The 27,815-nt window shown below is 32.3% G+C and overlaps 1 protein-coding gene across 1 annotated transcript in view; it reads right to left on the bottom strand.

The window, feature by feature from the left end:
- LOC106664718 (AMP deaminase 2) overlaps positions 1–24,302 on the bottom strand; it is a 98,177-nt gene extending 73,875 nt beyond the window's left edge. Inside the window, exon 1 of the mRNA XM_014390671.2 lies at positions 24,085–24,302. Coding sequence (XP_014246157.1) covers positions 24,085–24,187 — 103 coding nt within the window. The 5' untranslated portion in view covers positions 24,188–24,302. The remainder of the gene's footprint in view (positions 1–24,084) is intronic.
- Between the last annotated feature and the right edge of the window lie 3,513 nt (positions 24,303–27,815).

Raw genomic sequence — 27,815 nt, 5'->3', positions numbered from 1 at the left:
AAACAATCAAACTAGATGGGAACTAAACACTTTGGGCAAACAACAATAATCAATAAAATCAGACACCCATTTTTAGAAATGGGAACTAACTACATGATCCTGAAAGTACTCTTTAGAACATCCTGTAAAGTCTCAACGGACTACAAAGAAGGAGAATTCAGGAGAACCGCATATACAATGATATCGTATAGAGATGAATCCGATCTGGCGTTTTTTTATACAAGCCCAAACCATGAGCAAACAAACTACGGGAGTACACTTCGGCTTTTCAAGCTGACATATATACTTAAAAATCTAAAAAAAAAACCTCTTAAGGTAAGGGAATTCTATTGACCTAATACTAATACCCCTTTAAAAGAAGGATCGAATCGACAGATGGAACTAAGGTGTTCGAGGAATATAAAACCCCACTTCCGAGTCCCCTTTCATCAACATAACCCTTCTAATAAAAAGATTAGACTTAAGTTAGGACTTTGAAAGAGCTAACAGCATGTTTGAAACCTTCCAGCTTCGGATTTGTTCAAGATGTCATGTAGCGATTTACTTTTGATGGAAGAGAAAAAGTTCTGTTGAAAATGTTCTTTTATATAGATCAGTATCATTTTTTGCGTAAAACCCACGCAGATTCATTATCAAAAACAAACTGAAAGCAATTCCAAATGATTCGCGTTAGTCTGGGTAATAAAAGACTACGAATAATATTGGAAGGCATACAAGTAATTAGCAGAATAAATAAGAAATTGAAAACGGTTATTTTACTCAACCCAAATACGGACTCTATTTGATGGGAACGTCAGAATTTGATCATTAATTTCTAACAAGTTCTTCAAAAATAAAGCACCACCTCTCGGTAAAGTGTATAACAATTTGTTAATGAAATCTTCTTTGATAGCATGAGGAGTAAACTTTTATTTTATACGGGGTCATAAAAGACAATTCATCCCGTGATAAAAGAGCAGATGACTGCTAAATCCTCTTTATTGCTACCTTAAAAAATATCTCATTACTTGGACTCGAAAAGGGTTTTTCAGTGTGGCATTGAACATTTTTTCTCATGGCTCGGAACCGTCGTTGCTAACTCCCGGATCAATAGGGGGTACGGGACGTAAAAGCCTTTTTTTACCCTCCCGGCTCCTGAAAACTTTTATGTCACAAATAGAAAAGTGTATCTCTTCAATCTTTTCTTCCTACTTGGCCTTCATTGCATGTTTTCTCTGCAGGCGATATTATTCAAAGACCGGGTACGACAAAATGTTTGTTGGAACGAAAACTATTTCCTAATTTGATCAGGTACAGTAAAAAATTTGCCAGAGTACAAATGGTTTGGTTTGGGGGTTATTGTTATGGTTAGAAATTGGCAAGTTAGATTAGGGTTAGGGCCGAGTTAGGTTAATTTAAGTTAGGGTTACGCCTAAGTAGGTTAATTAAGTTAAGGTAAGTATAATTTTAAGGCCGTTATACTTGGTTTTGGTTATAACCTGTCCTTTCAAAAATTGTAATAAGTACAGTTATTTATTTTTTAAATATGCTTTTTATTTTTCAAATAGTAAAACAAATTTTTTTTTTCTTGTAGATTCGCGAGGCTTATTGGAATTTAAGAAAAGTGGCGAAAACTATTTGAAAATTGATTCAGAAAAATGTTAGATATTGCAAAAATAACATATTTAATCAGGTACAGCAAAAATATTATGATTATGGTTGCGAACGGTTAGGTTAAGTTAGGTTACTCCACGGTTACGGTTAGAAAAATCAAGGTTACAGTTAGGTTAAGGATAATGTTAGAGACGAGATTTTATTTATTACAAACTGTACTTTCAAACATTTTAATAAGTACAATACAAGCTTTTCGTTTTTTTACATACGATTAGTACAATAACAAACATTTTCATTTGTAGATTCATCAGGTTCATTTGATTGTATAAAAACTGAAGAAAACCATTTGAAAATACGGTTTAAAAAACTCAATCCAAATAAGTTTTAACATGAATATGTTTTTAGGCTGTATACAAATTTTTTGTAATATCATTTTCGTGTCGTGAATTTTTTGTTACCAGGCAGTGCGCAAGAATTAGGTTAGAAATTATTACGTTAGGTAGGTTAAGTCAAGGTTAGAGTTACATGAATGGATGGGTTTTATTAGGTAGTTGTAACCTAGACTTAGGGTTAAGTTAATGTTATTGTTAGAGACAAGATAAGTTTTTTATTATAAGCTCCAAATTCAAACATTGCTATAAGCACCGATTTTTTTTGTACATTATATTAGGTTAGAGTTACGGTAGGATTAAGAATATGTATAAGGACTGGATACGTTTTATGAATGGATTATGTTTAGAGTTAGGGGCGTGTTAGGTTAAGCTAAATTGAGATTTAGGGATGGGTTATATTATGTTTGTCTTGGTTAGATTAAGCTAAGGTTGAAGTTAGGTATGAGTTAGGTTATGTTAGTTTAGGTTAGGTCAATGATAATGGGTTATCTGTAAAATTGCCCAAGGGATAGAGAAGGAGTCTATGTGAAATCTAGAAATTTAGAAACACCATTGACCTTTTTACGGATATACCGGCAAGTAAAAAAATAAAAAGTAATCTCTTATAGACGACCTAGTTTACAATTAAAAAACATAAAACTAGTGGAAATATGAAACGATAACTTTCAATCCTTGGTCAAAAATAGATGGCGGTTTAGAAGCCAGGAGTTAAATAGGAGGAATCGATTTTAACGAGGAAGCGGATGAAAGTGCTAAGCAAAGGGCGAGCACGAGATTTGTAGTCTCAAACATGCAATACAAATGGGAAAATCCGTTTAAAAATTCTAGACCTCGGGTAGACCGAGAAATTACGCCGTGTATAGCGGTTTACGACCGGCCATGGCAAAGGTGGAGTGCGAAGTTAAAACATTATTACTCTGGAAAGCCAACAATGACTTACTTAAAGCCATGTATGGCCAGCTATAATTTTCAAAACTAAAATAAATAATAATAACAAAAAACATCAATAATAATAATAAATATTCTATGATTCATTTTTAAAAACTTTAAAAACGATCCTAGATTTTTTTTATTTAATGCAAAGAAGATTAGAAAATATGATTGTGTTGAGATATAAAACAATGAATAACTTAATACAGTCGTTTTAATCGATGAGCTAGAAAAATGATTTGTCAGACACCAACAATGTCTTTGTGTCCTTTTCAATTTTTGGCCCAACCCATTTACGGCCAAAGCTGCGAAAACGCAACACCAAATATAAGTCGAAGGTCGTAGGTTCAGTAAAAACTTCTCACAAGACAAACACGAATTTCTCGAGACTTATTGGCTACAACGCTTAAGCCGTGAACACACCCGATGCAACGCTATGCAACGCTACCCGATGCTACCCGACGCATTTCCAAAGTCCAATTTTCCATAAGGTCCATTACCCCCGTGCACATCTGCCCGATGCTATGCAACGCTACCCTACTCTACGCTATGCGGTCCCCACTGTCAATTATATACAATTTTGATTGCAATCAATTTTCCTGTGGCATTTTATCGGGTTGTCCGGAAAATAATGCAGGATTTTAAGTTTTCATTAAAAAAAATCTATATAAAATATTCTGTTTACGTTTACAGGATTACTCATTTGTATGAATGTCAACACTTATTAATCCTCTTCCAAATGATATTGTTTGNACGTTAGATTCATATTTCATTTTAAAAAATCACTCAACACTCTTGAGGTTAATTTAATGCTTTAAAGATATGGATAATTTGAAATTACAAAGGGTGAAGTAGACAGACAAAAAGCTATACGTTAGATTCATATTTCATTTTAAAAAATCACTCAACACTCTTGAGGTTAATTTAATGCTTTAAAGATATGGATAATTTGAAATTACAAAGGGTGAAGTAGACAGACAAAAAGCTATACGTTAGATTCATATTTCATTTTAAAAAATCACTCAACACTCTTGAGGTTAATTTAATGCTTTAAAGATATGGATAATTTGAAATTACAAAGGGTGAAGTAGACAGACAAAAAGCTATACGTTAGATTCATATTTCATTTTAAAAAATCACTCAACACTCTTGAGGTTAATTTAATGCTTTAAAGATATGGATAATTTGAAATTACAAAGGGTGAAGTAGACAGACAAAAAGCTATACGTTAGATTCATATTTCATTTTAAAAAATCACTCAACACTCTTGAGGTTAATTTAATGCTTTAAAGATATGGATAATTTGAAATTACAAAGGGTGAAGTAGACAGACAAAAAGCTATACGTTAGTTTCAGTTCATATTTCCTTTTAAAAATCACTCAACACTCCTGAGGTTAATTTATTGCTTTAAAGGTATGGATAATTAGAAATTAAAAAGGGTGAATTAGACAGATAAAAAGCTATAAGTTAGTTTCAGTTCATATTTCATTTCAAAATCACTCAACACTCTTTAGGTTAATTTAATGCTTTAAAGATATGGATATTTTGAAATTAAAAAGGGTTAATTAGACAGATAAAAAGGTATACTTTAGTTTCAGTTCATATTTCATTTTAAAAAATCACTCAACACTTTTGAGGTTAATTTAATGCTTTAAAGATATGGATAATTTGAAATTACAAAGGGTGAAGTAAACAGACAAAAAGCTATACGTTAGTTTCAGTTCATATTTACTTTTAAAAATCACTCAACACTCTTGAGGTTAATTTATTGCTTTAAAGATATGGATATTTTGAAACTAAAAAGGGTGAGTTAGACAGATAAAAAGCTATACGTTAATTTCAGTTCATATTTCATTTTAAAAATCACTCAATATTCTTGAAGTAAATTTAATGGTTTAAAGATATGGATATTTTGAAATTAAAAAGGGTGAGCTAGACAGATAAAAAGCTATACGTTAATTTCAGTTCATATTTCATTTTAAAAATCACTCAACATTCTTGAAGTTAATTTAATGCTTTAAAGATATGGATATTTTGAAAGTAAAAAGGGTGAGCTAGACAGATAAAAAGCTACACGTTAATTTCAGTTCATATTTCATTTTAAGAATCTCTCAACACTCTTGAAGTTAATTTAATGCTTTAAAGATATGGAAATTTTGAAATTAAATATGGTGAGCTAGACAGATAAAAAGCTACACGTTAATTTCAGTTCATATTTCATTTTAAAAATCACTCAACACTCTTGAGGTTAATTTAATGCTTTAAAGATAAGGATATTTTAATACTAAAAAGAGTGAGTTAGACAGATAAAAAGCTGTACGTTAATTTTAGTTAATATTTCATTTTAAAAATCACTCAACACTTGAGGTTAATGCTTTAAAGATATGGATCATTTGAAATTAAAAAGGGTTAATTTAAACCTGATTTTGACAGTATTTCATTCAAACCGCTCAATATATTCATCAAAGGGTTCTCATTAATTATAATTACAAACCTCTTGTCATCGTCTGACAATACTTAGAAATCCAACTTGCATTGTTCTTGAATAATGGGCGGGACCGTAAGGCAACGAGAACGAACCAGGCAAAGTAAAAATGTTGAATAATTTGTTCAACTAAATCGCTTTTATACGGATTATTTATGTCATTACTAAACTGTATGTTCAAATAATTATCAAAATATTTAAACTGTGCAACTGTATAGGACTGTATACAATACTTGAATGTCTTTATTAGATTTTTTACAGTTGAATTGTCCTAAGCATGAATAGTATAGTTTATTACTCTGTTATTAAACAGTCGGACGACTCGTATTGCCGGGTCAAGAAAAGTGTGGTTTATTAATTAAGTCGAGTATTACTTACGATAAATTTGAAGCAAAGAGTTAGTTGTACGACAAAAGATTTTTTAAACTTCACACTGATTCTGTTTCAAATACGCCCAGTTACGCTAATAACCGCAAATGTGTTGGTCAACAACAGCTTTTTCTTAATGGCACTTGAGTTGTAATAAAAACAAGACAGAAAGCCGATATAAAACAACTGTTTGAAACGTTGAAGTATCCCGTATAACTAAATTTAACTGAGGCTGGGCTACGAGCGAAGGCCGCCTTATCTTGACTGACAAGGAAACAGCTGTTACATATTTATGACGACTTAGAATATGTAAACTCGAATTCTAATTTGCTTGTGTCACACAACGAAGTGCGGCGAACCCGGGCAAACAGGCCGAGTAAGGTGAAATTCTTTTGAAATTGACTTACTCTTTTGACGAAGTACGAGGTTAAAAGTTGACGTGAGGTTATTTGACTCAGGGTAGCAACGGAAAAACGGTATCCAGGAGACAAGCGTACCCTCCCGACAGTGAACGATTTTTGCCAGTCGGTTTAAAACTCGATTCAGAGAGAAGGAATGATTCGACATATTTTGCTGTTAGAGGCATTGACTAAGTCAACTATAGTACAGTATAACTGATGCAAACAGCATGATCACCGTGATGTAAAAGGAAGAAAAATAAAGTCTAGTTTGAAGAACAGTTTTCTGCCAGGAGTGCCTAGTATGCTTTTAAACTATCATCACAGTAAAAAAAGTAATGTTTTTACAAAGAATGATGGCAAAGCTCCTGACAGCTGTTATGAGGAGGAAGCCAACGATGGCGCTCAGTCTGTTGATTTAACTCCTTATGCATGGCTAATATGATAAGTAAAGACTCGGGGTCATCGTCCGTTGAGGTTACATAGAAGGTTCTTGAGTTGGGTAGCAGGAGAACTAGATAAAAAGGTTTCCCTTGTGTTCACTGGTGACTGATCTTTTGCACTTAGAATAGATTTGTAAAATTGACTCTACTATCATAACCGAAAAAGTGCGCTACACTTCAGTTAGTGCCTCTTTCCTTATTTCTCCACACAACACGAAATATCTATAGAATACTATTTACAGTAAAACACATCCTTGTTTCGTCAAACAATTGAAACAGGTACCCTGGTGGGTTTCCTACATGCTCCCTATATAGAGCCAACATCATTCAGTTAAACGGGGCACATCGAAACTACGCTCCAAAAGTAAATGTCCTTGTGTAAACTTCACTCTCAGGTCCAGAAGTTGAAAGGTCCCGGCCTTAGGCTCATTACCCACCATACATACTACACTGCACATTTTCGCTAATAAATACATTTATGGTGAATATACAGATAAAAATTGACACAAGACGAAATATCTATCATGTACTACATAAAATACAAAAAGGTTTGTTTCCTCCAACAATCAGAATAGATAGGCATACCGGATTACATTCCTCCTCGCTCCCTATATAGAGTCAAGGAATGACACCCTTCAATTAAATGAAACACATTGAACAACTTTTCTCTATATTAAATCCATTATATTTCGTGGTCCGATTGACCAAATAACTTCTTTTAATTAATTAATCTTTATGTAAGGTAATGGTTGAAATGAAAATGTTAGTGCCACGAGCGGGAATCGAACCCACGACCTTCGGCTAAATACGCCGCTGCTCTCTCACTTGAGCTATCGTGACTTCGATCCATCCTATTTTCTCTATATGCTGGATACTTACGCAAGCCTCAGATGAGGATTTGGTGCTGAGAAAAGTGTAACGCTCATCACTGATCCCTAGGATACTCCATTCTCTTAATAATGGCTTTGAAGAGCAAGAACCCCAGTCTGACACGAAAGCTTCGTTTCAGGAAAGCCTCGAAAGAGAGAGACAGAGAGGTAATTCATTTCTGAATCCGACGTCCCGATATTATGCATATCTACTTGCGTTAACCTAAATGCCGATGACGATGTACAAGGCCCCAACCACTTTCCTTCAGAAAAGATGTATACTGTACAATTTATATTTTTACTAAGAAATTTTAGTTAAAATAGGCAGATGGAATTCGAAAGTAATCGACCGCTTCCTCGTGGAGCCGCCAGTGGCAATATAATGTTTCGCCACTGAGAATTTCGGCTGTTGGAGAGGGAGAAGTGGCCGTAGGGTTATCGATTTGGGCAAAACGCACTTCTCACAGCTATGCTGTTCGCTTTAGAACGCTACACCGTCTCATGGCGTATCGTCGAGGTGCATTGTGATTACCAGGGAGAAAATACAAGAATTACACTCCACGGGAAGTGAAGATAAACAAGGGGCTCTTTTTAGCAAATGCTTTAAACAGTTTAAACAGATTGTTTACTCTTTAAGTATTCATTATGGTCATAACTTTAACATTTTATCATTGCTTTAATTTTATGAGCCAAAATAGTAATTTTGAGTCGCCTTGTATTCTTTGGAGTGATGAACCGAGTCAAGACGGTCATCGTCAGTTTCAAGAAGACTATGACTTATCGTGAATTAAATTCCAATAACAGATGGTCCATATAGAACCATTGTTTTCGAAACTACAAACTGGCCTTTTCTCTTCTTTTTTTAACGTTTAATTATAGCCAAAAGGTCGTTAAAAACCTTCATTTAGAACGATTTTTGTTATGTTTTTAATCATTGCTTGTCATTACGACACATTTGGCAACAGTAGCAATGATATTTTTTTAAGCATCTTCTTTCAAATTAAGATATCTTATACCATACTTTATCCAAAGGCAAAAGTATTTTTCACCATCGCACCTTGGAAGGAAAACCTAGTCATTGTCATTACTAAAGCTCACAAGCCTCCGAACCACATGTTCTCTTATAGCCCAACCATCCTTTTTCCTGTATATCCTTGGAACAACCAATTCGATGCACCTAGATTTTAGCTTCGTTGACACCATTCTCGTCGCTCTAGATCGCAAAGAGGGGTGCGTACCTGGATCAGGCTTTTGATAAGTTTTGAGACCATGGCATCCTTTATACAACGAAACGCTTCCTACCAAACCCTTATTACGTTATCCTGGAATCCCATTTAAACGACCGCTGCTCCAGAGAAAAGTGCGGCAACGTCAGTCAAATTAACCCTCTTTTTAATGCTTTAAAAAACAGGTATGAAATATAAATAAAGTAAAATTATGTATGAATATATGCGTTTTTTAAATATAAACTAATTGGGTTTTTGTAAACTTTTTAATTATCTTTTTAAAAATTCTCAAATTAAAAGAAGAATGTTTTTTTCTATATTGAATTCTAAATACTTTTTAATTTTAATTATAATTAATTTTCATATGATTTTCTGAGGGCACAATTATTTTATATTTAAAACTAATTCAAAAATATCATTTCCTAATTTTTTTATGCTTTAAAGAAAGGATTAAAAAACAATTAAACAGAGTTTAAGTTTTTTAATTCTTTAAACAAAGGGTTAATTTTAAATTAAAAAGGGTTAATTTGGCGGCAAAAAGTTATACGTTAGTTTCATCTTTCATAAAAAATCAGACAATCTTGACGTTTTTTTAATGCCTCAAAGCAAGGGTTAATTTGAAATAAAAAAAGGTTAATTTGAAAGTAAAAATTGTTAAATTGAAACTTTTAATTTGAAGGAAAAAAGGGCTAATTTGTCGGGGAAAAAATGAAAATAAACATTTTGTTTTCAATATCCGTTAGAAATTTAAAAAAAGTTCTACGATTAATTCGAGTTTTTTTTAATACAAAATAATGTTTTTATAGACTGATTAGTAGATAATTTAAAAAATCTGGAATTAATTGAAGAATTTTTTACACATTTAATAATTTTATATAATTTTTCATTTTAATTGTAGTTATTTTTCATGTGGTATTTAATAATGATTTGAAATTAAAAATGGTTAATTTGGCGGCAAAAAGTTATACGTTAGTTTCATCTTTCATAAAAAAATCACTCGACAATCTTGACGATATTTTAATACTTCAAAGAAAGGGTTAATTTGAAATTAAAAAAGGTAATGTATGAAATCAAAAAAGGTTAATTCAAAGTTAAAAACGGTTAATTCGACGGAAAAAAAGCCAAGTACAAATAACCAACGAGCTTATCTTTATAATCACTGTTGTGCTTAGTTAAACTAATTTGAAGTTTAAAAAGGTTAATATGAAATAAAAAAGGTTAATTGGAAGGTAAAAATTGTTAATTTGAAATTAAAAAGGTTAATTTGAAGGTAAAAAGGGCTAATTTGACGGGGAAAAATAAAAATAAACAAATATTTTTCAGTATCCGTCAGAAATAAAAAAAACAGTTCTACGATTAATTTGAGTTTTTTTAAGATACAAAATAATGTTTTTATAGACTGGTTAGTAGATAATTTAAAAAATCTCGAATTAATTGAAGAATTTTTTTGCACATTTAATTTTATATAATTTTTCATTTTAATTGTAATTATTTTTCATACGATATTTAATAATAATTTGAAATTAAAAATGGTTAAAAACAATTTTTTTCAATATCCGTTAGAAATTTTAAAAAAAGTTCTACGATTAATTCTAGTTTTTTTAAAACACAAAATAATGTTTTTATAGACTGATTAGTAGATACTTTAAACAAATCTCGAATTACTAGAAGAATTTTTTTACACATTTAATTTTATATAATTTTTCATTTTGATTGTAATTATTTTTCATGTGGTATTTGATGATAAGAATCCATACAATATAAAATAATCAAACCAACGTTTGGAACGTTAGGAAGAAGCTTTACATATAAACCAACAAAAACGAGGTTGACTATTCGAAGATTTATTTAGAAAATCCAATTGTAAACACAAGTTGGAGATTTCATCTGTGTTTTATTTACCTCTAATCCTTTAAAACGGACCAAATATCTTTGTAAGATAATCATTAGAGGATTGTTTAAGAAATAATTTCAAAAAATAATTAAAATATTAAGGGTGGCCATTTTTTTAGATTGTCAGTGTATGATATGAGAGCCCTGTCATTGTATACTTAAAAAAAATATTGCAAACGTATAGAGAGATTTTACTTTTCATGCTTATATTTCGTACTATCTCCAAAGGTTTTTTAATGTTTTAAAGAAAGGATTAATTTGAAATATTAAATTGTTTATTTGAAATTAAAAATATTGAATTTGAATTTAAAAATGTTAGTTTGCTTTAAAATGGGTTAATTCGAAATTAAAAAGTATAATTTCGAATTAAGAAGGCTTAATGTAACGGACAAAATTAAAAATAAAACACATTTGTTTTTAATTCTGTTTTAAATATTTGTAAGTAATTAAAAAGAGTTCAAAAGAAAAAATATGTTGAAGAGTTGAAGAAGTAAAATGAATATGAAAATGACCAAATTGTTCTCTTCCTAACTACGAAACTTAAATTCAATATATGAAAATAAAACTTGCAGAGCTGTGATTCTTTTATTGAAAACTCCATTAGATGTGGAAAACCCTGAGAAATTTTTAAAGAAAATAAAATAATTGTTTGGTCTTGTCTGCCGTTAATTGTGTTTGCTTTTTTGTCAGCAGTCTGATAGTGATTGATCATCTTTGTACTGCTAACGATGACGGTCTGAGGATAATATTATACCCTGTGGAAAATGCCTAGAAGACACGCTTTTAACCATTGTTCAACATTATTTCAACAAAGCGAGTCTGAGTGAACCGTAACTGCAACTGATTAATTTCACAGAGTTAAATTCAACTCTGAAGAAAATCGTTCAACCTGCATAAACTGTTTGGCAAAAGAAAACCGGCGGTTTTCATTTTTCAGCGGTTTAATCCGGCTGGAATTTTCGTACTAGGCCGACCTCGATTCAGAGCCAGGATCGCCATTTTCCCATTGGGCCGAACGATCTGTCATTTTCAAGAGTATTATCTGGCCCCGTTGATACCAGTTTTCATCATTTTCAACCACCGGCCCCTGCAATTACAGCTCCATTATAACGCTTTAGATATACGGGCATGTTAGGCCTGTGACCTGGGGGATATGAACTTTTCCATGCCAATCTAGATGTAACGGTTTTTATCCAATTTCCAAAGGGGTCACAGTATGAAAATAAGGTTAACATGATTGTTATAGATGTCCCCTTCCCCTACAGCTCACTGTCGGTGTCTAGGGTCCTCCAGGCAGCCGGGGCGTCCGTTGTCCTTGTAAAATTACTGTGGCCTGATATTATAGGATAAGGCAAAAAAACTTTGGATTATTATTTCCACCAAAAAATGAGTCTAAAAAGATGAAATATCGTTGGATTTCATCCTAATATCCAATAAATATTTTTGCAATAATTGATATTTTTTTAGTAAAATCGTTTTTACGAGCGTTTGTGTCAAACGCTCTCCCAAAACGTGGCGATATAAACAAATTTTTTATGTAAGGTTTTGGTTGAAATGAAAAAGTTAGTGACACGAGCGGGATTCGAACCCACGACCTTCGGCTAAATACGCCGCTGCTCTACCACTTGAGCTATCGTGACTTCGATCCACTCGGACAACTCCCTATCTCAACCTACAACCTTTTGAATTTTCCCTCTTTTTGCCATTTTTCATGATGGATTTAATATTAACAAATTTATGCAAGTAGTGGGAAATAATAATACTTAAAAAATTAAAACAATTCAACTAAGTAATAGCTTCATTTTTAACTTGCAATAAATCTTTAATTTTGCTTCATTAACGAAGAAAATAATAACCGTTCAAGGATCGTCGGTGGCCGCAACGGTTTAGCGTTGACACGCTCATCACTGTAAGGTAAAGGTCCCGGGTTCGAATCCAGCGGCCTAATTATTTTGTATTTTTAAAAAGTTTTCAAATTAAAAGAAGAATCATTTGATTTTTAATTTTAAAAGTAATTAAGTAAAATCATATGGCCGTCCAATTATTTTATATTTTTTTTAAATTCTCAATTATACAGAAATTATAATTTACAAGGTTACATTTCATATCATCTCTTAAGTTTTCGTTTAATTCTAACCCGACATACATACAAATGGGCTTTTTTTCAAAAACACCGCCATCCCGAGGGTTGATATAGCCCAACCCTGTTGCGAACACTCGTAAAAAAGTATAAAAAAATACACAATCAAACACTTAATTGCTGAAATGCACTCAAATTTAAGATTTTGTGTCTTTATGTCGAGAGTTTTGGCTAATTATCATCCACAGGAACAATATCTTGTGCAGTTATTTCCAAAAGAATTCAATTTTTTTCAACATTTTTCCTACCTTTCATTAGCAAGGAAAAATTAACTCCTCCGCCTTCAACTTTGCAAAAACAAAAAATGTGCACCACGATAGAACTAGCGTTATCCCTGTCTGACCAACTTTGTGATGACACCTTCTATATAATAGCCATTTAAATAGCGTTTATAATAGATTGTGACACTCCAAATAATCGATGAAGTCCCTAGCTCGATGCAGGCGGTCGTTATCCGTCAAACGCCCCTTGGAGAATTTCCTCATTACTTATTTCGGATTATTAAATTATATACGGTAAAAATCGAAAGTGCATAGGAAGAATGCACCTTAAAACATAATAAAGCAGGTAAAGAGTACACTGACTAAAAGGAACTAACTAAAGATAAGACCTGAATGAAAATCATCGCATAAGACATTCAGTCAAATCAAAAATTCAGCGTTTTTCTCCATTTTTGTTGCCGACATCTGTCAAAATTTTAAAAGTTTAGATATTGTTTCGAAAAGAGAAATGTGCCAGAAAAAGATACATGAAATAAAAACAAATAAAAACAGAACATTAGAAAAAAAATCGACTAGTTTATTATGACAAAAGACCGGAAAATTAACCAGATAATCAATCTAGGAACGAAAGCACGAAAAATATTATTATCTGCAATTTAATTTTACTTTTTGTTTAAAAGATTGAATCCAATGAACGTAATTAATTTCAATAAATGTGTGTGTGTNGCTCGTAACTAACCTTAACCCTATTTTTAACCAAACCTAACCTAACCCAACCATAACCTAACGAGCTCGTAACTAACCTTAACCCTATTTTTAACCAAACCTAGCCTAACCCAACCTAACTTAAGCCCTCCCTAACCCAACCATAACCTAACTAGCTCGTAACTAACCGTAACCCTATTTTTAACCAAATGAAAACTAACGAAACCTAACCCGTCCCTAACCTAACCTAACTCCTCTCCAACCCTCGTCCTTAAAAACCTTTAAGTTCTAAAAATATTTTTGATTAAGAAAAATTCTCTAAAAAGTTGCATTCAATATTTGTTATACAGGACGATAAACGATGTACGGCTGGCAAATAGAAATTCACGATTTATGAAAAGTTCAAAAATTAAAAGTAAAAAGTTGACATCGTTTGGCAATCTTCCTCTTGTGCGCTAAGTGGCGCCGGTTCCAGGACATCGGTGGAATTGTGTCACTGTGTAAACGAAAGTGGTTTGGGACTCGTTCCAAGAATATGCCGGGTTCGGCAACCTCAATCGGGCCCGATTCATCCCATGAGGAAAAAATTGAACGGAGCAAATGTTTGCTTTCATGACACGTACAGACGGACTGCGATCGAACTCTTTTAAGATTATTAGCCGTGGAAAGTGGATTTGATTAAAATTACTTTCCGGAATCCATCACAAGAACCTCAATTACTATCTTCGCTGAGAAGGTCACGAATAACGATATGTTTTTGGACGTTTTTATCCAAGGCCTTGGATCCGATAAGGAAACAACAGATACCAACGTGTACAAATGGAACAAAACAAAGGTATCAAATATTGATTAGTTGACAGAACAAAAAAGATTGTTTCTCATCACGAAGAAGATTTCATCCTTCATGCTAAGAGGATAGTTGTGTCATTTGAGATGTAAATTCATATACAGCTGACCGACATTATGTGCTCAACCCACTTTTTTTTAATGAAGAGAAATAAATTTAAAAAAATAAAATACTCGTATTTTATGGGATCCGATGTACTTCATTTTGTGTAATACAGATTTTTTTTAATATGGAAGAATACACCAACCAACTGTTTTTTTTCAAATGGTATCCTATTACTTTTTTCCACATTTTTGATAGTGGTTGTCTCCTGAAAAGATCGAATAAGAATTTTTTATATCTTACAAGGCTTTGTAAATTTATTCTCAACTCCACACCTTCTTAAAAACGTTTCAATTTTTTGTTGAAAACAAAAACATTTTTAAAAAATTTATACAACAATTTTATTACAACCTTGTTGACAAGGACGGTCGTTGGTTTCAATCCGACTTATTTCATTTTTTTCCACCTTTTATTGCAGAACTACCGACAACGCATTTATCGACAGTTTATTTTATTGGCGATAAATTTGTTGACTTTTTGTAAATTTGTTTTTTTATTTTATTTCAAAATTAATTTTTATTGGTAATTTAGAAATGAAGTTTTAAAAAAATATTTTTGTTTTTCACATAAAACGGAGACATTGTGACATTTACAAAATGAAACATTGAAAGGCATGTCCAATTTTAAAAAATTCTTTTTCTATGTGTTCAGGAGACTAAACATTATCAAAAATTCACTAGTTTCCGTGGTCCGCTTGACCAATTAATATCTTTCAATTAATTAAGGTTTTTAGTTGAGATAAAAAAGTCAGTGTCACGAGCGGGATTCGAACCCACGATCTTCGGCTAGATACGCCGATGTTCTACCACTTGAACTATCGTGACCTCGATCCACTCAGACACTAACTTACCACCCAACCCCACCTTTTCAATTTTCGCTCCTTTTTGCCGTATCTAGCCGAAGATCGTGGGTTCGAATCCCGCTCGTGGCACTGACTTTTTTATCTCAACTAAAAACTTTAATTAATTATCAAAAATCTGGAAAAAAGTAATAGGGCCCCATTTGGAAAAAAAAAGTAGGTTGGTGTATTCGCAAATATTTAGAGAAAAAATTTAATCTGTATAAGCCAAAATAAATTACATCAGAAACCATAATGTACGTGTATTTTATTTATTTATTTTTTTAAAATTTGCCTTCACTAAAATAAGTGGGTGGAGCTCATAACGTCGGTCCTCGTGTAAATGCACCGGTTTCAATTGACAACCATTTATTTGCAAAACTGTCCAATCAGGATCGATTAATAGAATCTTTGAAATAGAACGATAGATATAAAAATTTTCTCATAGAGAGGAGATGGTAAAATTATGTGCCAGAGGCGATTTTCCAGGCCATAACTTAAAGATCATACCAAGCATCAGTCAAAGGTTTGAATGGAATTTCAGTAAACTATGTTACACAAATATAGAACACCATAAAGTGGGGAAATGCCTGTAGAAATGAAAAACAAAAATCCATCTTTTTCCTTGAACAATGGTCTGGTATTCCTTGAACTAAATAAACCATGGGTTCTATTCAATGCAAAATTATTTAAATAAATAACCTTCAGGAAAATGAAAACATTTCTATTGAACAAAACCAGCTTGGGAAAGACCGTCAGATTATTCTTTGTGGATTAAAATATTTATTTTACTGAATTAAAATCCCATGTTTCATAGCGTGGCAGAAATGAATAACGATACAAGCTACTACGGGCCACAATTGTAAAAATAGTTTAACAAATATTTTATCAGCACCAAATGATAAAAAGAAAAATCATATTATCATAATAATTAAAAGCCTTTGTGCCAAAATATTGTTACCACCAAATTAAGCTAATATTATTAAAAAAATAAATTTAGAATAAATCTACGTCCACTCCTTCACATTTTAAAAAATTTAATGGATCAAATAACATATAGTCCGTACAAGAACAAATCAACCAGCTTAAAATGTAATTTTCACTAGGCCAAACAAAAATCTTATGAGCATTAAGTTTATTTTTGGACTAAGTATAGTAATTTGAAATAATAAACTGGATTGTCATTGACTTTTATTTTCCTAATCAATAAAAGTCAACGATTATAACAATAATTGAATTGATAATACTCAATTATTAATGGAGGATGGACAACTACAGCACGAAGAACAAATTCAGCAATATGGTCGTTATCTCATTTCTAACGATGACCATTATTTATCTTCTAATATAATCATCGTTAACACACCAATGTCACGATGTGTTTTGTACTTACCTATTATTATTTATCTATTTCACATGGATGTTACCGCATGTAATATGAATTTGCGGAAAACCTGCCAGCGAAGTTGATTTCAAAATTTCGATTTTTAACCTTTCTATTTAATTATTCAGAAATCGTGAGATGCGGTCTGGTGTGATGTAGGTTTCAGAAAAACATTTTCTTTATCGTGCCAACGTTTCGATCTTTANCTACATGTATTTGTTAAATGTAAACAATGTTTGTAAATCCCAGGCCCTGAAGATGATCTCAATAAAGATCGAAACGTTGGCACGATAAAAAAAATGTTTTTCCGAAACCTACATCACACCAGACCGCATCTCACGATTTCTTAATAATTATCGATTAACGGTCACTAATCACCACACCTTGCTAATTAAGTGCAGATAAAAAAATGATTTTATATTATTTGATTTAACAAATTTACTGGCTTTTCTGTATCTAATGGTGTTTTAAAAAAATCAAGCACTATTGAAATTACCTTTTATCAGTTTGGAAGAAACAGGAGTACCAACAATTTAATTCATTTTACAATTCTTTTGTCTTCAAATTTTTTAAAAAATATTTTATATTGCCGATTTTTAGTTATTTTTCTGCTTTCCCTGAGAAATCACGTTTTCACCCATAGAACTCTCTTTTCCCTAAATGCTACCAACTGATTTTGGTTACAAAAGTTCAAAATAATTAGCTAGACGTTTGAGAATATTTGTGGTTAAGGAATTGTAAAAAAATTACTTAGTTTACGAGAAAAACGTACGTTTCAAGTAAGGAAAAATCCACTATTTTTCGTACATTTAACCTGTCTTTAAAAGAAAACTACTAATTTTAGGAAATGTTTTGTTAGCCACAACTTGGAAGGGTTTATTCCACATAAAATAAGGTTGATCATGTCTGATCTTAAATCCTCCCTGCCGTTTAAATAACTGAGGAGCATATTGAATTAAGTTTTTTTTTAGATAATTAGAAAGCAGTATTAAATTTAAACGTAAATTGGTTTTACGATTCTCGGTGATATTCTATTGGACTTAGGTTCAAAAAATCATTGTTAAAATTTTTTGTGAGTTCTACTAAAGTCACGTTTTCACCCATGAAAGTTTACTTATCTCGTAATTCTAATAACCGATTTTGGATAAGAATTTTAAAAAATAATTAGATAGATGTGTTAGAATATTTGTGGCTGTGGAATTGTAAAAATATAGTAAAGTTTATGAGTAAACTTAAAATCTCGTTAACAGAAAATTGCTAATTTAGAAAAATTTTGTTTGCCACAACTATTAGACATACATTCACAAAACCGGCATTTAACATTATATTTTAAATGATTCGATTAATTTTTGAGAAATGTGAACAAATTTGGTAGTTTTTTTCCATGTCTTGCCTGCTTTTAAGTTGCAAAAAATCTACGAATCAATCTTTAGAAAAATTTTGTTTGCCACAACTATTAGACATACATTCACAAAACCGGCATTTAACATTATATTTTAAATAATTCGATTAATTTTTGAGAAATGTGAACAAATTTGGTAGTTTTTTTCCATGTCTTGCCTGCTTTTAAGTTGCAAAAAATCTACGAATCAATCAGTAATTAACCAATAAACGCTATCAGAAGCAACTATCAAATTGAAAACTATCAAAAATGTTGATATATTTGCTCCAGCTATTTGATTTTTGACACAATGACTTTTGAGGAAAGTACACAAAATTGGACTTTTTTTGCCTGCCCTTAACTTACAAAAATCTATCAATCAATCAGTAATTAACCAATAAATACTGTCAAAAGCAACAATAAAATTGAAAAAAAAAATCAATGTATTTATTTCAGCTATTTGGTAATAAGACCCAGAATAACGTATGGATCACTAATCTGGTGGAACAAAGCTCAACAAAAAGTATGTACCCAAACATTAGGCAGCATACAAAGACTAGCAAACCTATGTATCACAGGGGCAATGAGAACAACCCCTAAAAATGCATTAGAAACTCTGCTAAACCTCCCTAAATTGGAAATATTCATACAAGGAGAGGTTAGGAAAAGCTAACTTAGGCTCCAGAAAAAATTAAATTGGAACTAAACACTTCGGGCATACAACCATAATCAACAAAATCAGACACCCATTATTAGAAATGGGGACTGATTATATGACCCCGGAAACATTCTTCACATCATCCTATAAAGTCTCAACGGATTTTAAAGGAGAGGAAGAACACAGGAGAGAATCAGAAACAATGATATGGTACACAGATGGCTCCAAAACAAACGAAGGAACCGGATCAACGTTTTCTGTACAAGCCCAAAACATGAGCAATCAAACTCATTAGGGAAGTACACTTCGGTCTTTCAAGCAGAAATACATGCCATCAATGCTTGTGCCCTGGTAAATCTTAAAAGAAGTTACACTGGTCAATCCTCATAAGATCTGATAGCCAAGCAGCCATTAAAGCATTAGCATGTAAAAGAATCATATCAAAAATAGTCAGTGAATGCGTCCAAAATCTCCAAAACCTGGGGAAACACAACAACCTGATATCTTGGGTGCCAGAGCACAGGGGAATTTCGGGTAACGAGAAAGCAGACAGACTGGCCAGAGAAGGATCGCGGTGCTAGACGTAGTAAACTTATGATGAAACAACCCCCACCAAGACTGGCAAAAGCATTGCTGCAATTGTAGAGGGCCAAACTCAGAGGAGTGGTGGGACTACTAACCGGTCACTGGCATCTGAGAAAACATCTACACAACATGGGCATATACAACGATGATCCCATTTGCAGATTATGTAATGAGGAGGAGGAAACAGCCACTCATATCATCTTCGAATGCGAAGCAACAGCTCAATGGAGGTTTAACCTAACATAAGAAAAAACTTAGGGAATGAAATTGTAGCAGCGACAGTCAATGACCTGATACTTCTAAGAAGAAGGATTGAGTCTATTGCACTGAACTAAGGAACTAGGAAGGTACAATAAGCCATAAGGCTGCAGTGCCTGGGGATCGCAAACTCCGCTTCCTAGTATCCTTTTTACCATACCATACCATACCAGCTATTTGATTTTTGAGACAATCGCTTTTGAGTAAAGTTCAAAAAATTAAGAAGGTTGTACAGTATAGATAATGCTGATCGAGTATGCCTTTGATGCGAAAAAAAACGGATTGGATTAAGTTTCTTTTCTGATTAAAAAAAAGCGTTAAATTTAATTTTTAAGGAAAAACGTTTTTTTACTAATCTCGGTATTCGCCTGTTGGGCTTGGGATCAATAAGCAATATGAAAGTTTCGTTAGTAAGTTCGACTGAGTAATTAAAGTCAATACTGGCCAATAGTTTTTCACGAGAACTTTTCATGGGCTTAATGACCCACAAATTGATTCAGCTGAGTTTCTGCCTTACTGGTAATAGAAAAACCCGATCCACCTATTGAAAATTACGGTGGCTTGGGCAACTACTGACTTGTGAAGTTTAACATTATCTCTGATCATATTGATTCTTTTATGATTGTATGTGTTTCTGAAAATTAAAAAAAGCAAAAAGCATACTCTCATTGACTTTATTCAGGTTCAGAAAAGGTCAAATGATTGTTATTATTATATGATTTTTCTGTTCATCATTTTATGTAGATAAAATATTCGTTAAACTATTGTTAAACTGGGGATTAGCTCGAGTGGTTATTCGCATTTGCAACGCTAGAGGTTCTGGGTTCGAATCCTGGCACAGCTTATGGAATTTTTTAATTGAGGAAAATATTTTAATACACAATGAATAGTCTGATGGTCCCTCGCAAAAGTATATCTATAATTATACATTCAGTTTCAACACCGACACGGAAGTCATTCTTTTAAATAATTTGGCATAGAATAAAACTATGTTTTTTAGTTGAAGGAAAATGATGGACCATAGAGAAGAGATTCTTCTAGATTTCCGACAACCATTTTTAAACAGTTTTTAAACACTTTTTTTTGGAAGCTTTGCTAACAAAATGATCAAAGGTTCTAAATTTAATCTAACATTAGCCCAATGGAAACATAGACGGCCATCTGAAGAAACAAATTAGATTCTATTTGCAGGCCCTTTTGGGAAATAGAAGAAACAGGCTCGCTCCGAGCGAGCGACAATTAGATGAAAGCACAATGACCTGGAACTACTCACAATCAATCGAGTATTGTCTAGGATCGTGTCACTCAAAACAGTGGGCATTCAACCCACTCATATTAGACCAACCCTTCTGTTAATACAAATAAATATTTTATACTCCTATGTGATATTTAACAAATCTAGCGATTTTCCTATATTTTAATTAAAATCTTTCAAAAATGATGAACTTGTCAATTGAAACTAAGAAATAAAAGTATTCGCAAAAATAATAAACAGAGATTGACTGATTAAGACCAGAAGGACTGGCATGGCAGGTTAGATGAAATCAATGCATCAGAGACGGTTTTTTTCCTCTTAGATTAAGAATAGGCCACACGGGCACATCCTCGTATAAAAGGAACGGCCGTGAAGTCGGGTGTGTTCTATTAACTGCTTCTAAAATATGCTTGAATGCCACAGCCGTTTCCTTTCGTATCTCAGGGGTTTTTTGCACTCTTTCTCGAGCCATTTTTCCACTCTTTTTCGATCCAACTTTAGTACACTATCCAATGCGCTTTGTGCCGTGGACTTCTTTGGATAGTTGGTTGCCCAGTTAGTTTCTTTCTCTACCTTCCCGAAAAGTCAAGAACCTTTTGTTTTTTGTAGGCCCATTAGACATTTTAGGCATTCCCGTACTAGTTTTGTGCTAAAAGTCTGCCTGAATGGAAGAAATTTGGAACGAGTTCAACGGGTTTCACTATGGTGTAATATGACTCTTTTACTCCTACATCCTGTTCTATCATTAATTTATGGAATTCCTCTTTCTGGAAGTTAAGGGTATCTTTCTTCACTTGGGATCAGTCCAAGCTGAGTTCAATCTATAAGTTGTGCTGGCTTCTCCTTAGAACTGGATTTATTTATTTGTATCGCAGGAGTCATTTCTACTCTTTCTCCATCCATTTTTCCAGATCCAACTTTGACACACCATTCAGTGAGCTTAGTTGTGGGTCTTGTCCCATGGACTGGCCCTTGTTTGGATAGTTGGACGCCCAGTTGGCTTCTTTCTATACTTTCGTGTTTAGAAAATTTGTGTTCTTCTAGGCCCATTAGATAATTTAGGCATTCCCGTACTAGTTTTGAGTTAAAAGTATATAATTAGTCACTTATGCGTACGTATAAATTGTTATTTTTGTATAAATTGTTGAAGGTTATTAAAAAATATTATTTTTTAGATTATTATATTAAATTGACTGGTTTATTGTTTTTCTTTTTTTTTCAATGACCCATTTCTTAATCAAAGCGTTTAGTCACTTATGTGCACGTACAGATTGTATATTTTTATATAATTATTGATAAGTTATATTATGTTTTATTTATTTGTTTATCCATCGAATTAATCAAACAGGGAAAAATCTCAGGAGAGAACAGTCAATTACACAACCCATATTCGCTATTACAACCAAAAAAAAGCCTTAAGTTAATGAAAATTTTAATTTAAAATTGAGGCAAAATAAACCTAAATACATACAAACAAGACAATAAATTACTATGTAATATGTATTATAAAATTACGGATCAAAATGTAAAATTTAAAGTAAAAATAAATAAATGGTTGACAATTTTTAAACCTATTTAATAGACCAGCTTTTCAGACGAAAACAATATATTTTAGATGATTTGATATTTGATTTTCTGGTGTTTTTTTTTCATATTACGACAAATTGATCATTTTTTTAAACCTTGCGGTTATAGGATAATTAGTCATTTATTTGCACGTTTAGATTGTCATTTTTGTATAAATTACTGACAGGTTATAAAAAAACATTATATTTTAGATGATTTGATGTTAGATTGTCTGTTTTTTTTTTTTCATATTACGACAAATTGACCATTTTTTTAAACCTTGCGGTTATAGGATAATTAGTCATTTATTTGCACGTTTAGATTGTCATTTTTGTATAAATTACTGACAGGTTATAAAAAAACATTATATTTTAGATGATTTGATGTTAGATTGTCTGTTTTTTTTTTTTCATATTACGACAAATTGACCATTTTTTTAAACCTTGCGGTTATAGGATAATTAGTCATTTATTTGCACGTTTAGATTGTAATTTTTGAATAAATTACTGACAGGTTATTAAAAAACATTATATTTTAGATGATTTGATATTTGATTTTCTGTTTGTTTTTGTTTTTTTTCATATTACGACAAATTGATCATTTTTTTAAACCTTGCGGTTATAGGATAATTAGTCATTTATTTGCACGTTTAGATTGTAATTTTTGAATAAATTACTGACAGGTTATAAAAAAACATTATATTTTAGATGATTTGATATTTGATTTTCTGTTTGTTTTTGTTTTTTTTCATATTACGACAAATTGATCATTTTTTTAAACCTTGCGATTATAGGATAATTAGTCATTTATTTGCACGTATAGATTGTAATTTTTGTATAATTACTGACAAGTTATTAAAAAACATTATATTTCGAGATAATTTTATGTTAGATTGTCTGGTTTATTATTTTTCTTTTTTTCATAGAACGACAGATTGATCTGTTTTTTTGAAATATTTCGGTTATAGGACAATTAGTCATTTATTTGCACGTATAAATTACTGACAGGTTATTACAAAACATTATATTTTTAGATGATTTTATATTACATTGTTTGGTTCATTTATTTTTATTTTTATTTTTCATATTACGACAAATTTACCTTTTTTTTTAAATCTTGCGGTTATAGGATAATTAGTCATTTATTTGCACGTATAGATTGTAATTTTTGTATAATTCATTGAAAGATTATTAAAAAATATTATATTTTAAATTATTTTATATTAGTTTGTCTGGTTTACTTATTTTTTAAATATAATTAAACATCAAAGGCAGATTTGTTGTGTTTCATTTTCCTGACAGTATGATTTATTTCTATGCAGTTGTAAAATTATATATGTAGGTATTTGTTATTTTGGTTATTTTTAAATGTAAAATTTTTATTACTGTTTTGTTAAGCTATTAAACTAACCGTCCTTTTGTTGAAAGATCATGCTAGACACTCCAGATCCGACATGTCAAAATTTTTCTCCCCAACCATAAGCGAATTCCATCCGATAATTTATAATATAGAAAAAAAAATAGCGTTAAGAAAATATCAACTGACCGCTTGTTTCTTTGATTTCGTCTGTCTGCCTCTCGTCCTCAGCAGGTCTGAAATGATTGAAGTGGAGCGAGTTGGATTTCGGCGCGACGCACGTGTCGTCCATGGTTGATTTATTATTCAGAAACGCGTCGTTTTTAGTCCACCGACGTTGGCTTCATGCGCGATCCAGCGGGTGTTGTCAGCGCAATGCCTGGGACTCGACTGACTCACTGGAACAGATGCTTGATAGCTTGCTTCGACTCTCTTGCTACCGGTGACGTCACCTCTCCAGCACCCACTCAAATGATCGTCTCTCACGATGCTTATTCGTTATGGCACAANTGAAAAATGTTTAAGCCCGGTTTTTAGCATAAACATTATATTTACACATATGTATTTAGTAGTCAAAATTGACCAAATTAATTATTTTAATTACTTTTTATCTTATTCAAGACCTTAGTTAAAAAGTATAATTAATCAAAATTTTGTTTACGGTTGTTTTCTTTTTCCCTGATATGCCTATCCTCGCTGGGTTGGTCTGTCATCTTCAGTGTGTCTGTGCAGGTCTCACAAAACCTACAGCACACTAAAATTTTATATATGTACGGAACCATCGACCCATGATATAATTTAAGCCTACTTACACTCCTTAACCTGCGAAATACCGAACCTATGACAGACCAACTCCGCGAGGATAGGCAGAACAAGAAATAGACAAATGAAAATCGGACACAAGGGCTCCCGGCCACTTTGGCATTAAAATATGGCCAAATACCAGGAAAGGTCGGCTGACAAAGATGATCCGAAAGGACCAAATTTCAGGTTCGTCAGCACACAGACCACAGGTTGAAATATCACGATTTGCAGATAAACCGTATTCATTCGATTTTATCAAATATAACCAAAACAATTTAAAAATCGGTTCTCAAAAACAGCTCAACCTAAACTGGTTTTAAGATGGATAAGTTTTGGACTGGATACATATTTTTTGCTTTAATATTTTCGCGTCATGGATTTTACCAGGGAGGGCGCGTGGGTAGGGTTCGGTAAGGAATGATGAGGTTAGGGCTGGGTTGAGTTAGTGTTAGGGTTTATGGTTACTGATAGGAATGGGTTAAAGATTAGTTAGGATTGGTTTAATTATAGGGTTAGTTACGAGGTACGTTTTTAAAATATATATATTTTTTATTATAAGCTCTACTTTCAAACAGTGGAAAAAGTCCTTTTTTTACTGGTAACAAACATTTTCATTTCTAGATTCATCAGGTTCTTTCGATCATGTGAAATCTTACGAAAACTATTTGAAAATCGGTTCAGAAAAACAGATATCGCAAAAATGATTTAATCATATAAGGCAAAAAACAAAATGTACCAGGTTAAGAATGATTAGGTTTGGTGGGTTATAGTTACTGTTAGAAACTGTTAGTTTAACCTAGAGTTACGATTAGGGACGGGTCACATTAAATTACGTTGGTTAAATTAAGGATATTGTTAGGGGATCAGGTTTTTTTATTTTATTAGCTCTGCTTTCAAACATTGCAGTAAGTGCAGTTTTTATTTATTTGTGCTTAGGCTAGGGTTAGTGATGGATTGAGGATAGGGTTACGAAAGGGGTACATTTTCTGTATAATAAGCTCTACTTTCAAGCATTGCAAAACCTACATTTTTTCAAATGGTAACAAACGATTTCATTTAAATTGATCAAGTTCATTGGATTTTATGAAAACCGACGAAAACCATTTGAACATCGGTTCAGAAAAGCCTAAGATATTGCCAAAATATGACATTGACGGAAACTATGGAAAAAAAATATAAGGTTACCATTTAAATGGTTAAATCGAGCATATGCATAAAAAACATATATTTTCTTCTAAGTGGAGTATTTAGAGACAGCCAGTTTTAAAATGGATAATTTTTGTGCTGGATACACACTTTTTACTTTATCATTTTTGTGTAATGGATTTTGCGTTGCCAGGGAGTGCAGGTGGTTGGGTTAGGATAAGAATGATTAGGTTAAATGGATTATGGTTAAGGTTAGGGACGGGTAAGGTTTAGTTAGGTCAGTTTAGAGATACAGTCACAAGTAGTGATGGGTTAGATTAGGTTAGGAAGGTTTAGGGTTAGGGTTAGGACTAATATGTTTTATTTTCATTTATTTATTTTATTTATTATACTGTTTACTTTTCAACATTGCAATAAGTGGGTAAAGTTTTTTCCCCCATTTACAGATTCATCAGGTTCATTGAATTTTATAAAACTGACGAAAACCATTTGAAAATCTGGGCACAAAACATTATACAGGGTGGTCTAGCATAAACCCGTGAAAAATTGCGTCATAGTACATCCTAAATAGAGAAACATGCAACTAATTGAACTGTTCTATCTCAATCCAGTCGGAAGTTATGAATTTTTACGTGTTTTTTTGGAAAAAATCTCGACTTGAAGCCATAAATTGGCATTTTTTCAGGATCTAGAGCATCTGTTCCAATTTTCAACTACATTACATTTTCTATAAGAAGGAGCTATTTTTAATCTTATCAAACAACGATGTATGTTTATTAATTCAACCCAAAAGGAAGGATTTTAAAAATGGAAAAACTTTTCATAAATTTCCAAAAATAACTGTTTTTCGACAAATATGTTTGTAAGGATATCATACCATATACAAAACTTCTTCATTTAATTACCTTTCTTAAATGTACTTGAAGTTCCTAAAACCTCAACACTTCAAAGGTAAAATCAACCTGGAATAATAAAAGAATGTGGTTCAAATGTATAAATTTAACCCATAAATTTTTTGATCTAGAGACAGATCCAGTAAGTGACCTGTGCTGGTTCAACATGACTTAAAATAATGTGTTAAAAAACACTTTTTATTATCCCCCTGAGCAACGCCAATAGTAACTTTATAAAAACAACATGAGTGTCAAACAAAAATTTCACATTGCAGTGTAAAATAAGCAAGTATATAACAATTAGATAGGAGGTACAAGGACAAATACAACAAGAAAAAATACTATTTCAAAGACCAGATATATCAAATAGTTGTATAAAAAATTTTACATCTTAAGTGAGTTGTAAACGAAACGAATAATATTTATAAATGCCAGTATGTTGAAGTGGGTGTTTGCAAGGCAGCATCCTTGGTCCCATACTCTATTCAGTATTCACTACTGATATATATCAATACTGACCTTGCCACATATGCAGACAATATTGCCATACTTCTGGCAAATCCAGACCTAGTAGCCTTCAACACCTACAAGACTCTTGTTTTGAAGAATGTTTCAAGGAGTAGAGGATCAGACTCAGCAAAAGAACATCCTAGCAAATAACCTTCACTTCCTCTTCTGTCCGGGACTTTACATAGTTAAATCAATTGGAACCCCATACTTGACTGAAAATAAAATATTATAAATTTGCATATATTTAAAATTAAAGGGCTGACGGATAGAATGCATTTATTTAACCTTACAACAGAAACTCTCACTATAGAATAAACAACTCATCTACGTATCAATCCATTTGGATGGACCTGAACCTTCAGGTTCAACCAAATGTTCCAGCCACAAAAAATCAAATCACTTTAGTGCAAAATTCTAAAAGTTGAAAACATACTTGGAATAATTAAATGCTTCTTTACACTGAAACCATTTGGTAAAATTAAATTTTAATTTAATTCAGAAGTAATGTAGTTGTATAAATAAATGTTTACAGGCTCTCATTTCTCTTCACTTTTATTATTGTTGACA

The sequence above is a fragment of the Cimex lectularius genome, unplaced genomic scaffold, assembly GCF_000648675.2.
Source record: "Cimex lectularius strain Harlan isolate CLEC.00 unplaced genomic scaffold, Clec_2.1 scaffold102, whole genome shotgun sequence".
Lineage (NCBI taxonomy): Eukaryota > Metazoa > Arthropoda > Insecta > Hemiptera > Cimicidae > Cimex > Cimex lectularius.
Note: the sequence above shows the minus strand (reverse complement) of the source record. Positions and strands in the feature narration are given on the sequence as shown.